Source organism: Amblyomma americanum, chromosome 6 (assembly GCF_052857255.1).
Source record: "Amblyomma americanum isolate KBUSLIRL-KWMA chromosome 6, ASM5285725v1, whole genome shotgun sequence".
NCBI lineage: Eukaryota > Metazoa > Arthropoda > Arachnida > Ixodida > Ixodidae > Amblyomma > Amblyomma americanum.
This window is the reverse complement of record NC_135502.1, coordinates 77,978,056-77,991,877: the sequence shown is the minus strand read 5'-3', so window position 1 is coordinate 77,991,877 and position 13,822 is coordinate 77,978,056. Positions and strand designations below refer to the sequence as shown.

General features: G+C 43.0%; 1 protein-coding gene and 1 non-coding gene across 2 annotated transcripts in view; both read right to left on the bottom strand.

The window, feature by feature from the left end:
• LOC144093762 (uncharacterized) overlaps nt 1-13,822 on the bottom strand; it is a 62,048-nt gene that overhangs the window by 12,278 nt on the left and 35,948 nt on the right. Inside the window, exons 14-21 of the mRNA XM_077627458.1 lie at nt 12,356-12,956; nt 10,491-10,541; nt 9,011-9,285; nt 7,797-7,877; nt 7,081-7,235; nt 5,136-5,478; nt 4,056-4,387; nt 1,436-1,556 (exon numbers count right to left, since the gene is read on the bottom strand). Of these exons, the coding sequence (XP_077483584.1) occupies nt 1,436-1,556; nt 4,056-4,387; nt 5,136-5,478; nt 7,081-7,235; nt 7,797-7,877; nt 9,011-9,285; nt 10,491-10,541; nt 12,356-12,956 (1,959 nt within the window). The remainder of the gene's footprint in view (nt 1-1,435; nt 1,557-4,055; nt 4,388-5,135; nt 5,479-7,080; nt 7,236-7,796; nt 7,878-9,010; nt 9,286-10,490; nt 10,542-12,355; nt 12,957-13,822) is intronic.
• On the bottom strand, nt 2,075-2,148 carry TRNAT-GGU (transfer RNA threonine (anticodon GGU)). The gene has a single exon. It is a non-coding gene; the product is annotated as a tRNA-Thr (tRNA).

The following is a 13,822-nucleotide window of genomic DNA, read 5'->3' as shown; positions in this document are numbered from 1 at the left end:
GCTTCCAATGTAGCTCCATTCCGCTACTTGAGATGCATGCCTTCAAATGGCTGACAAACTGGTCCCACCATTGGAGGTTGTGGGAAAATGCACACGCATGACCGTGTATAGCTGTTAAAAGTGTAGGAATACTGCTCGACTGTGATACACATAACTCCACACTTCACGAGCTTTTGCAGCGCATCAGTTAATGGCTGACTCCAGGTATGAGTGGCATTGCTCACATACCACATCACATGACCAACTGTGGACGATGTGACCACGGACTGATCATTTAACTCATACAACACTTCCGATTGGTTCTCAGAATCATGACATTATTACTCACATTACCTATTTGACAATTCTGAGTGATTCTCAAAAACATATTGTCATCACTCATGTGACTTCTCAGATGTATTTGATTGGTTCTCAGAATTTGTGATGTCACAGCCAAAGGTACACAAGATGCCGCTGACAGTTCTTCCCCCATGCTCTCAACGTTGCTATCCAAGAGAACAAGAACTTCGGTACTGACATCACAATGAACATCAATAACTTAAAGATGGTGATGCCAGGAAGTCACTACTCAACTAGTGATTACATTTCACCCACAACACCTGCATTGCAAAAACACACCACCGGATATATAGTAGTTAACTACCCTGGAAGGTTTTTTTCAAAACATTTTCAGTGCATGTGTTTGATAATATTTCACGACCACTGGAACAATATAATGAAGTTTTTTTACCTAACGGAGTGGGTGTTCATGGACCCTACAAGGATTTCCTCTAGTAAAGGTGTAAACAAATGTCCTTTGTTTTCAGAACACCAAAAGAAAGCTGTGAATTATAGACATGCTCCTCTCCCAACACACACTTGCAAAGCTCGTAGGCAGAAGTTGAGCGATGCTACAAAAGGAAGGACTGATTAGATAAGACATTATGTTGATTCAAGATGGCAGCTTTCTCCACAAACAGGCCAGGCTGTGTCACACAGCAGTCTGATCTTTTCAACAAATCTGAAAGTTCTGACCTTATATGACACCACCACCAATATGGCTAATTAACCCCCTAACGGGCACTGATGCACCAGGATCGTCAAAAGCTAACAATAATTTTTGGCTAATGACAAGTCCTGCTCGTCATGTGTTTTGTGGCACTCAGTGTCTGGTTTACAGCAAGTGGGGCTCATACAATGCAGTTTTATGCTCATTCAGCAGATGGAAGTACGGGTTATAAAAGACTGCAGGCTTTTATTTGGCTCCAAAGTTTCTATGCTGTTTTCTGTGCTTTAGATGAGAATGTTACCATTTCCTGAAGTAAAAAAAAAAATTATCATTTCGGTGCAAACCTCATTTTAAAAAATATCCATTAGGACAATAGGTTAAAAACAAACTTAAAAGGGCTAATTAAGCAATCAAGACAAGGCACAAAAGTGTGAAGACAGAGCTCACTTTTTCACAAGTTGGGCAGGTGTACCCTCCATCTTCACGGTGAGTGTAGACATGCTTTTTTAGGGCTGTGATCACATGAAATTTCTCCTTGCAAATGGGGCACTCAAAATACCTTTCGCCTCTGCCGATGAGAAGACAGCGAAAAGAAAAACAAACAGAGATAAGGGTTACAATCATCATAGTACTTCTAGAATCATGCGTGCATACACACTGGTCAGAAAAAGTTATGAAGCTTGTACTTACTGCCTAAACTGATTAGCCATGATAAAAACTCAACTTAAATTACGCCATGTTAGCTTATATAAACCAGCAGGAACGCTTGTCCTATCCCCGCAAAGCATTGTCATGCTTGTTTATAATATTCTCTGTTTATCGCTGCCAGTATGCGGCCTTATCACTTTGTTTGCAAAATGAGACGCGATCAAAGCATCATGAAACAATCAGGATCACTGGCGACAGTGTCTACAATGCTTGAAATGTGCTGTAGGTCAAGGTTTACATCGGTAATAAAACGGCTTATATATTACTATCCTAATAAGGAAGTAATTACTCATTGACATCCACCCAAGCGCAGCCATATGCCTACAAAGGGAAGCTATACAGCTTTCTCAGAAACTTTGTACAGTTAAAGAAAAAGTCGTCCCGGTCCGGGGTTCGAACCTGGGACCACCGCTTCACCAGAGCAATCGCTCTACCAACTGAGCTAACCAGGACGGCAAGCTTATGGTAGGGCGAGAGCGAACTGATTAATAACTCGAAGTGGGAGCAGTACTGATAAAAAGTGTTGGTCAATGAGTAATTACTCCCTTATTACAAATCTACTCTACCTTGGGTGATTCCCCTAAACTTTTGACCATATTAGTACATATCCTGTTTGGCATTCATTTTTGATTATTTTTTATCACATCATCACTGGAGCTAGATAACTCGAGAGTTTTCACCTTGAAGTAAATAATTATTCTTTTAGTACGTTTTTGTACTAAAGTCAATATTTTGCCATTGCAAATATGAAGCAGGGATTCCCAACACATTAGGCTTCAACAGGACACACACACACTAAAAAATAAATGATTGTTTAGCAACTTTTGTCCGTACTCAAAACAGCACGCTCATTAGAATACGATATAAAAAAGCAAGCAGGTGAATACTAGTACTGCATTTCTATTGACCAGAGAATTGTTTAGTACATAATCATGGCTAACTGGATGGATTTGTAGCGACCAACATGACAGTACTGCGCCTCCTGCGCTGGCGAGCGTGAGCTTGGAACTTAGCTCTGGCGAGTGCGAGAATCGAATGCTAAAGAGCTCTTGTGGTCGGAAAACAGCTCGGACGCTTCGTCCCTCAGCTGGCTAGGCCTCACCGCACCGGTTCCTGTTGTCCAGCGAAATAAATGTGGCCGCTGCCACGCCACATATTACAGATCTCTAGAAGTGGTCTTTGTGAGTATTTGAGTCAAATTTAAAAGCCTTGTGTGCACGCTACAATTTAGAAATAATTTTTAAAAATCGCTGCTGGCAGTGGCTTGCAACCGATTAGGGCGACACACTTCACTGCGCGTCCCCTACACCGATGATGTCAGTGGGTAGAACAGCCAGCCTTCTAGCTCACCCCGTCTGCCCACTGACGTCGTCAGGGAAGTGGACACGTGGTGAGGTGTGTCGCCCTAATCGGTTGCGAGCCACTGCCAGCAGCGATTTTTTAAAAATTATTTCTAAATTATAGGGTGCATACTATAGAGCTTTTGAATTTGACTAAAATACCCACAAAGACCACCTCTAGAGATCTGTTGCACTAGAATATGTCCATCGAAATCATTCCAGGGTCCCTTTAAAGCAAATACAGGAATGCGGCTGAAGTCCTGACGACATATTTTCAATGAGAAACTAGTGGACACTTCATCATTTATATCAGCACCAGTATTTATATCACTGCACTACCCATTTTCACCTGCGTCCAAAGGAGGTAAATGAGGGCAGCGCATCAGGCAGAACTGAGCATTACAGTGTTCTCTCCAAAGTTAGAAAAAAAAAAAATAAACCGTACAAAACATGTCTTTTCTAGCCTACGCCGTACAGTTTTCTATGTGCATGCCATCCTTGGGGTTTCCTTCAATTCATTCTGAATGACAATGTGATCTTAAGCAATTTCGTCACCTTGTTGAAGAGTCCTATTAAATTCAAAACCAAAAATCAAACACAGCATTATTCAAATTCAGATTCAAGAAGTTTGAACCCTACCAGATCATAATAACATAAAAACGGGTTACTAATAACTAAGCGGCTGTGCCAAGTATAGACACCCAGTTGCCCTGCAGCTCGACAGTTCCGTACACATGAACTTGAACCAGTCTCTAAGAGCCAGGGTAACCATGCATGACACACTGAAATCTGGCCCCTAAAAATGCTGTATTATCACAGTACAAAACAGTCCAAACCACAAACTGTTTCTGAGATACCGCAATAGCAGCACTGCAAACAGGCTCTTATGCCTTTTCTTTTTACATGAAAACCTGGTCGGCCCCTTAAGCAGGCAAAATTCCCCACGAGCATTTAGGGTTAGCACCAAAACCAAAATTCAACAAAATTAAACAAGAAAACGGAACCCAGGACCATCTCACTTGTGTGTTTTGAGGTGCCCAGTCAAGGCGGAGTTATTAAGGAAGCGTTTGTCACACATGCTGCACTTGAGTGGCTTGGTCTCATCGTTGCCATGAACTTGGTAATGCTTGGAGAGACGATCTTCAGTGGCAAAGCCCTTGTAGCAGAGGCTGCACTTGTGGATCCGTTGCTGCTGCTGCTGCTGGTTCTGCTGCCCGGAGAGGGCTGCGGAGGAGCCAGTCCTATTTTCTGGATCACCTGCTGCATCCGATTCCTGCCTATCCCGTTTTGGTGGCCCTCGCTTTCCGTGCACTCCCACGTGCTTAATGAGCTCAGCTCTCGTCGAAAACTCCTGTAATACAGGCATCCATGACTCAAAAAGTAACCAACCATCACTTTTTACAGCGAGAACTGTTAATGCGACGAACCTGCGGATCTGCGATGTTGGTGTATGTCTACACTGCGAGGAGGGGAGGAGGGGGTGGGGAGGGTGCAGGATGTAGAGTAGGAGCGGATAGAGGAAATAGGATAGCTGTTATGCTGTGCTAAACGTGTGACGTTGCTGGCTTTTACTGACAGTGTGTTCATTACACATGTATCATGGCATAACAACTATCACTAGGTTCTTGCATTACGTAGCATAGTGTGAATATTTGTCAGTATTTTTAATTGCTCATTTTTGCTTTATAAAAAGAAAAATGCACAACCATCTGGAGTAACAAACTGGATGTATACAATGCAGACTACAGGCCAACTGATAACTGGGGAAAAAAATGCAGCAAAAATGCAACCACGCTGTAGCATGCCTGATATATTGTTTGTCTCGCCTTTACTTATAGTGCGATGTTTTCGTTTCGATTGTAAGTCGATTCCCCACTTCGGATTTTCAAATAAAAAAAAAGGTCGACTTACAATCGTGTAAATACAGTGTGTCCTGTTAATTATGAGGCGGAATACATTCATAGCAAATTATCGGCATGAGCCTCCATCAGCTGAATGCCCTGCCACTTTTTCTTGGCCACATATTTCTCGCTTCATTTGCTCAATTTCACTTGTAGCATTCACGGCCAAACATAGGCAACAAACAAGCCGCCACTTACTTCTCCGCACTCCGGGCACTGCTCAAGCTCAGACTCAGGCTTTGCCTCTGTTGGCGTGACAACCGCATGGAGAGGCACGTGCAGGTTCAGAAGCTCAGAGTTGTGGAACACGAGTCGGCAGTGCGGACAGGCCCAAGAGGAGGTTTCTGCTTGGGATGCGCTGCGCCGAGCCGATTTGCGAATGCCCCTACTCAGTAACAACCCCAGAGGCCGCTGCTGCTGCTGCTGTAGTCGCTGTTGCTGAAGCCGCTGCTGCTGAAGCTGCTGCTGAGCCTGCTGCTGTGTTTGTTGCTGTCTCCGTTGCTTGAGGCGTTCGTCCTTTTGCAGGTGTCGTATCACATGCCTGTCACAGAAAACGCTAACAGTATATAGTCTGGTCTTGATAATTCGAACTCAAAGGGAATTGAAAACCTATTGGGATCATGGTGTTGATAGGATATAAGCGCCAGTTTTAATAAACTGGAAGTTTGAATTAGGCAAGTTTGAATGAATAAGATTCCACTGCACACATTGTCCTGTCACATTTCGTGCACAGACCCGCTAGACCCGCTTCAGTTGCTGCATATCCTGTGGTTCACTTCCCTGACGTGTGCAGTTTCTGCTCTATGGGCTGCACCGCTCGGAACTTTTGAGTGCTTGAGTACCCAGTTGATTCTTTTGTCCTTCATTAGACATTGCAAGAATGTTAGGCACTTCATGCTTTGCAGCCTGTACTCAAACTGACCAAAATGCTATGGGAACTAAACCTACCTATAAGTCTAGAAAGAAGAAAAACTGCCATGTTAAAAGTTCCTTTATTTATTCTATAAATATTTTAACAAACTTATGCCTCTACATAAGACCTCTTAAACAGATAGTCCACTGGAAAGTACAAGAAGTGTGTACTAAGTGGCAGTGGTAGTGCAACTTAAACACCACCAAATATGTTAATGCAAGCATGTGAAAGGAATTATGTGGCAACTATTACTCAGCAAAACACACAAGAATTCTGCTTCAGCCCATGAGGTGAAAAATCTATTAACTCAGCTATTGCTACTGTAGCCTTGACGCGACAGCAGCAGCATTTAACAAGCATTAGGTTCAGAAGCCAGCTTGTCCTTGAGGTAGCAAATGTGTAGGTGTGTGGTTGTCCCAGAGATGAAAACCAATTTCATCCCTGTTCCGCGACTCACCCAGATCACATCATTATTATTAATGGCCGCAAATCACCTCATTTAAAACCCATTCTCTTCTGAGAAAAGCAAATAAATGGGCCTTAAGTTATACTGAAAATGTGCTCCTTAAGCTAATCTGAGGATTTTATTTTGCTTTGCATTTGCAACGTTCATACTGTGTGGTGAAATTATTGCTTAATGCATTTCTTCTAATACTACTGTTTATTTTCTTATGCCTAAAAATGTACATAATTTTTTGTTTCCTCTGGTTGTAGACGTTACCACTACTACGTCCACATTAATTTGCACTGCACTGGACAACTGTGTCTCCGTCCCACTGTGAAGCTGAGCCACGAAAAGATTTGTAAATATTTACATCGTTTATATATAGTATTACTTTTGAATATTTTGTTTACCAACCAAGGTAAAAAAAAAGGATTTGTGCCATAAAGGTACTCTTTATGTTACTTTTGAACATTGCCTGCATCTGTGGATAGGAAGCAGATGTATATTTCTATACTTGTGTTTTCAGTCCTCCCCGTAATGACCATAAAGCTGATGGTATCGATAAAAATAACTTAAACTCTAGTCAAGAACACTCAAGTAGCCAAGGCAACATCCTTGTATGCCCTGTACTTAAAGACCAAGCTAAGGTATTCTAAATGTCCAGGCTCTCCTTAAAAAGTGAGATCAGAGTGTGAAGACATGCCAAAGGAGAATGCAAAGAACATAATTTATCATGCTTCAAAATGACAGGAGGCACTAATATAATCAGTGTAGACCAAACTCACCTCTTTCTGTTGTAGGGATGAGAGAAACGCAAGTCGCACAAGGAGCACTTGTATTTCTTCTCTGAGGAATGCATCATGAGGTGGCGCTTCAGGCCGTATTTCCTCTGGAAAACCTTGTGGCATATGTTACATTGATTTTCATCCCCTGATGAGGGCTGCAAGAAAAACAAAGATGAGTAAGCAATGGCAAAAAAACAAACAAACTTACTTTTGGTTTGGATGCAATATATAACAAATGAAGTTGCAAAAGGGAATAAGTTATATGAGACCGGCAAAAACTTAAAAAGCCAACCCGTGTGAAGCTAAAAAAGGCAGCATTAAGAAAGCAGAAACACACCACTAAGGAAGTGACCCTCTGAGATGACCCGCTGAAAATGAAAATCACAAGTATAGCAGGCCGAATGTTTTGCTTTCCGTTTCTTTTCTTCCCCTGCACATTTGGAAAACCACTGCTGAAAGAAGGCACGCATACCTTGCTTTCAGCAATGATTATCCACACAGCACCCCATTCTGTCTCGTATGCTTTCACCTTTTGCTCCTATCAGCCCTTCTTGTTTGGTGCAGGAAAGGTCATTGTCAGGCCAATTTGCAAACTCTGCACATGCCGCTAAAAGGCACACAACTAAAAATTCCTTAGGGCCACTGGGTGCGTATCAGGGCCCAGACTTTTTATGGAAATACAAGTATTACAAAACAGGAAGGAAAGGTAAGCTCACCTTAGCGACATCATTGACAAGATTGGTTGCCCCACAGCTCTGGTCAGCAGGCACACTTTCGTTACCCAGGCTATGCACTTCCTGTGGAAAAGGGCAAACGTTTCTTTGGCAAAAAGAAACTTGTTTGATTTGCAAACATACAATGAGCACTTGCAAAATAAATGAATGAATGAATGAATAAATAAAACCTCACCACTTGCCACGGCAAGAGCGCAGGAGGTCGCTGACAGACTTAAACTGCCGGCCACCTGGAGCGGCTAAAGTAACCTAAGAAGATCACCATCTTCCTGACAATAAGTTTTCTGTCTCTCTCTCTCCCAAGGAACTCCAATTATCCCTGTCCTGCCACAGTTGCAGCCACCCTATCCCTGCAAACTTCCTGATCTAATCCAACTACCTGTCTCTCTGCCACTCTTTACTGCATTTACCTTTTCTTGGAATCTACTCTGTTATCCTCACTGACCATCGCTTATATGGTCTTCAAATTACTTGTCCTGCTCATGACCATTTCCTCTTCTCAATTTGAGCTAAGCTACTATCACGTTGCACTTCTCCGGACATGCCACTCTGTTCTTTTAGTGTCTCTTAACGTTACCATTAAAATCTTTCCCTTCGTAGTTTGCTGTGTTGCCTTAAATTTATTTTCCAGCCTTTTCATGAACCTCCAAATTTCTACCAAAAAAAAATTGGAGGGGACATTTAGGCTCCACTTTAAGGGTATGAAGTTATATCGTTAATGGGTTAATGACACACATGCGGAATTGGTCATTCTCGACTTTGCAATCATAGATCGCTGGGAATCCTCATACCACTCCTGGAGGGGTGGTTCAGCAGTTAAGTGGTGCACCATTGCCTTGAGGTGGTTGCTCTTCTTGAGCAACACGCTCTTCTTGAGCAACCTCACGCAACAAATCATTAATTTAACTGCCACCTGCCATGGTGCACAGTTTGCTCACAATCCGGTGGGCAGGTTGTGATGATACCACAAGTCACGTGAGCTAGGTGGCCCACCTTGGTTGCTTCTTCAGGAATTTTTTGCTCATAACGCTGACGCCGACGACGGATTTTTTGGACAACTATCGCATTTATACATAGGTACTAATAAGATACAACTATTATGTACTTTCCCTTGAGGAATATTGGTAGGGTGCTCTTCATGACCCGAGAGTACCAGCCAAATGCACTACACCCCATACAGACAGACCAGAACTCACTTCTAAAGGTGCTCTTGCTGCATGCTGTTTTTTGGGTGGTCGACCCCTTGCTCTCAAGAACATTTCGCAGGTCTGTACGCTTGCAGGACCAATCAGTGGTGTGGGTGACACAGGTAGTGGCTGAGGCAGTGAAAGTGCCACAGTTGAAGTGCCTGCTTCATCAGCACCAGGGACCTTCTCATGCTGGTTCAAATGTAGCTGTAGTTGCTCTGAAGAGTTGAAGCTGCTGCTGCACTCAAAGCACGACCAGCGAGAGCATGCCTCAGGCTCAGCTCCTGTAGCAGAGAGTCGGTACCAAGAGCTCAATGACATACGTGCCGCCACTGGCCTATTTGGCAGCTCGCCCTCTCAAGCTTGGCTCTAATTTTATCCAGTCGGGGGAAAATTTTCAAATTTTTCAGGTTTTTGTAAACAGCATGCTAAGATTGTGCAGAAAAAATTCCCACACTTCCAGATGATTAATTGTGCAATTTCTGTCTAGTTCTCATATGTCCACACTGTGACTTAACACTGCTTTAGGGTACCTCAATTAATGCTTCTTTTGACTCATTCCAATCAGGAGAAATCATTATGTAAACAAATCCACACACTTTAGGTCTTTTAAAGACGCATGCTTGCAAAACATGTAAACACAAACATACACACCAAAGCCAAAGCAGGGCTATTAAGGTATGCAGCACTATCTTTTAAAAGTGATTTTGCTGCTTTCAATTTGCACGCCTGGTTTGGGATTGTTCCATGCAAGATTTTTCAAATTTGTAGTGTGCCCACAGTTGTGGACACTGCACCCTGTACACAAGGATTTAATAGTGCCCAGGTTTTGTTCACAAATGTCGATGCAGAGCCTGGTGGGGCTGTCACTGTGAAACCGAAAAATGCTGTCTAGCTCAAATTCTAGACCCGGAAAGTATGAATCATTATGAACAGGCAAGATTACAGTGAAAATGATGATGCAAACAATAAGCAAGAAAGACACATTACGAAGTGCTGACTTTCAACATTTACCGCATTATTGTGGCAAGATTAACTTGGAAAACAATTTCCCTCTCTATTCTTCTCCTTTCCTTAAAATAAACGAAAGACATCGCTAGAGCAAGCTAGTACACTCTTATGAACAAAGGCGGACACACTGCCCACAGAAGAAAATGGAGGAAAGCTGAATAGTGAGTAGAAAATTACCAGGAACGTGACACAAAGCAATCCCAAATGTCAAACCCATGAGCAGCCAAGGCAATCTTAGGTTTCGAAGAGACCAGTGAGCCTTCCCAATAAATGTAAAAGGAAGGCGAGATAACACGTGCACTGTTTGTTCACAAATTTCTGCAGTTTTTGAACTTCCCAGGGTGCCTGTTTTATTCTGGCACCTGTTCATGTTCAAAGTCTCTTGATTTCTGGAGAAATACACAGAACCTCTGCTGTAGGAGGCAAGACAACCGGTTCCATATTAGTAACATAAGATCTGTAATCAGCTTTTGCTTACCTTTTGGCTTGTCTGCAAATCCGGTTGCTTGGAAGGTCACAACATGGTAGGCTGGAATAAACAGCCCCCTTTAAGCATAAATGACAAAGTACATGCCACCACTTCGAACGTACTATCTGTTACAGAAGTGTGCACACTGACAAGCTCGTGCCTGAAGGGCGTATGATGAGGAGCTTAAGCTCTACAATTACTAGGGCAGTTGTTTCGCCACAAGGCACACATGCTTCTGCTCTGGCCACACGAATGCTGGCTCCAAGTGTTTTTTTTTGCCAGACAGTACCTGCCCCATTGCTATAAGTCCTATATATGGACTTACAAGTCACTGAAATGCAGCTTGAAAAAATTTTGCATTATCATCACCTTAAGCACAAAATGTTCTGTATCATATGTGACTTCAATGTATTTGGAAGAAAAGCTACCTGCCCCATTGCTATAAGTCCTATATATATGGACTTACAAGTCACTGAAATGCAGCTTGAAAAAATTTTGCATTATCATCACCTTAAGCACAAAATGTTCTGTATCATATGTGACTTCAATGTATTTGGAAGAAAAGCTACCTGCCCCATTGCTATAAGTCCTATATATGGACTTACAAGTCACTGAAATGCAGCTTGAAAAAATTTTGCATTATCATCACCTTAAGCACAAAATGTTCTGTACCATATGTGACTTCAATGTATTTGGAAGAAAAGCTACCTGCCCTATTGCTATAAATCCTATATATGGACTTACAAGTCACTCAAATGCAGCTTGAAAAAATTTTGCATTATCATCACCTTAAGCACAAAATGTTCTGTATCATATGTGACTTCAATGTATTTGGAAGAAAAGCTAGACAGGCAGGCTGGTGATTCTGGAAAACAGCACAAAGAACAGGAACAAAGCGAAAAAGCCAGGCAGGTGCAGACTCAAATGACTGCCAAAGTTGCAATCAGTGCCTGCTCTGTCTGCTTGTTTGCTTTTACCGTTTTCCATGCCGTTTTCCACAATACCTTACGTTGCTGACAGAGCTAGCACTGGTGAGAATCACCACGTGACAAGAGAAAGCCATCACAACTGGTTATCAGTGCCATATTAACATGTTTCCTAATATACAATCAATGACGGGAACCACCTCCTTAATGAAGTGATGGCTGCACCTGATTTTGAATTATCTAGTGAGAGCCATATTCATTGAGATTTTTGTTTTTGACGATGTTGATTAACTGATGAACCTGTACTAAGGCATGCACTGCTTAGCATGCACATCCAATTTTATCGCTCTAAAAGTCAATGCACTCTGTTTTGTTTTTAAATATTCTTTCTTTCAGTTTTTATTCATTGCTACACTGCTGCATTAACAAAGTTGGAATTGTGCCATGCAACACAAAATGCTTCTCGCAGTCATTCCTGCAGCGAACTTCACGTGACTGGATCAGAAGAATCGACTGTTGGGCGAGTTGGTGCGTGACTCGAAGATACAAGGCACATGAGTGGACAGGAGGAACCTTCCTGCAGAAGTTGCTGGCATTGAAAATTATGAGCAGTTCTGCCTAGCACTAGCTAACATTGTATATTCAGGCGTTATTTAACATTCATGCAACCAATTGTATTTTTTCTTTCCGTTTTTGTATATTTACCACTCCCCCGTAACGCCACTGGCCCTGAGGGGTAATGTAATAAATAAATAAATAAATTGATGTAGTCATGCGATTTACCACAAACTTTTTATAATTGTGAGATAAGCCTGTAGTCACCCCCCCCCCCCCCAATAACTAATGCCTAGTTGGCGATGTAGGCATAACAAACAAACAAACAAACAAACAAATTAGTAAAGTTTGAGTACATTAGCAAAGAGACTATCAAGAAAAGGTGGTGCCTACCAGTGATTCTAGATGGATCTTGCGGCAAAAACTGCTGTGGCTGCTGCTGCTCATGTTGATGGTGATGATGAACATGTAGTTCCTGAAACTGCTGCGGCTGGATATGCTGCTGCTGCTGTTGCTGTTGTTGCTGCTGCTGCTGCTGCTGCTGCTGCTGCTGCTGCTGTTGTTGCTGCTGCTGCTGCTGCTGCTGTTGTTGCTGTTGCTGCTGCTGCTGGTGCTGTTGTTGCTGCTGCTGCAATTGACCTACTTGCTGCTGCTGCTGCTGCTGCCTAATCTGTTGCTGCTCTGCATCCTGCTGTTGCTGCTGACTGCACTGCAGTCGATGATGATGCTCCAGCTGAAGAGGCTGATGCTGCTGCTGTTGCTGCAACAATGGCAGCCCCCAGTGCTGGGCGTAAGCCGTTGAATACCACACACGCAGTTCTGTGCGTGATGCCAAGGCTCGTGTCGTGTTGAAGTACAGACTTGTGCCCTGCTGGACCAGGATTATGTTCTGTTCTGCATGGGTCTGTGCTGGCCGCACGAAGCGCATCCAGTTACTCTGTGTCTCATCCGACGTGTCCAAGCACAGTAAGCTTCCTTCCTCATCTTCCTTTACCTGTTAAAAGACAGAAACAGCAAGAGACAGGATATGGAGAAATACCCAGCACTTTGATCTCCTCTAAAAAATAACATGGCAACAAAAAGAACTGTTTAGTGGCCCCTTTCCCAAGGTCACTGCGATTCCCAGGTTTGTGTGACCAACAATCACTCGCAGTCAGAACTCTTCTGAAGTCAATTAGCATGAAGTAAAAAGGGGGGTGATGCAAAGCCACGAGGCTGAAGTTTTGCTTTCTTATCTCAATGCTTTCACATACCAGTCACCTCCAAGAATGCTGGTCCTATGTGTACAATAGCTCAATTCGCAAATTTGAGTCGGCATGCTTGAATGACCAGTAACTTTTTTTTGGAACAGTTCTTCGGGGGTTGAAATACTGCAAATTCCTGTGCCAAATAAAACTGTTCTATGTGTTACTATATAGGAAGTAATCACTGAGGCCGCGCTACCAGATGGCGCAAGCGTCGCCGCAGCAAACATGCCATGTTTACGGTCGTTCATGCCAGCTCGCACAGTGCCACGGTACGCCGTGAGGTACCTCGTCTGGATTGTTAGCGATCCGCAACATCTTTGCACGTTGTTAAATGCGTGAACGTCCACTTTTCTTTGTGGAACGCTTATTGTGCATAAAGTCTGCAGCAGAATTCTGTGCCGTGATTTAACCGAGCTGCCTGCCGCAACTCGGCAGCAAAACTGGCCGGCTGCATTGCACGCAAGATTGTACACGACCTGCAGCTTTTAATATCAGTTCATAACTGTCAGCTACTCATACAGGACACATCGTGGATAACACAGCACATGATTAATTATCCATATTCCAAAACTGATGCCATAGAAACTCATCAGCGGCTGTAGTCCGCGAACTG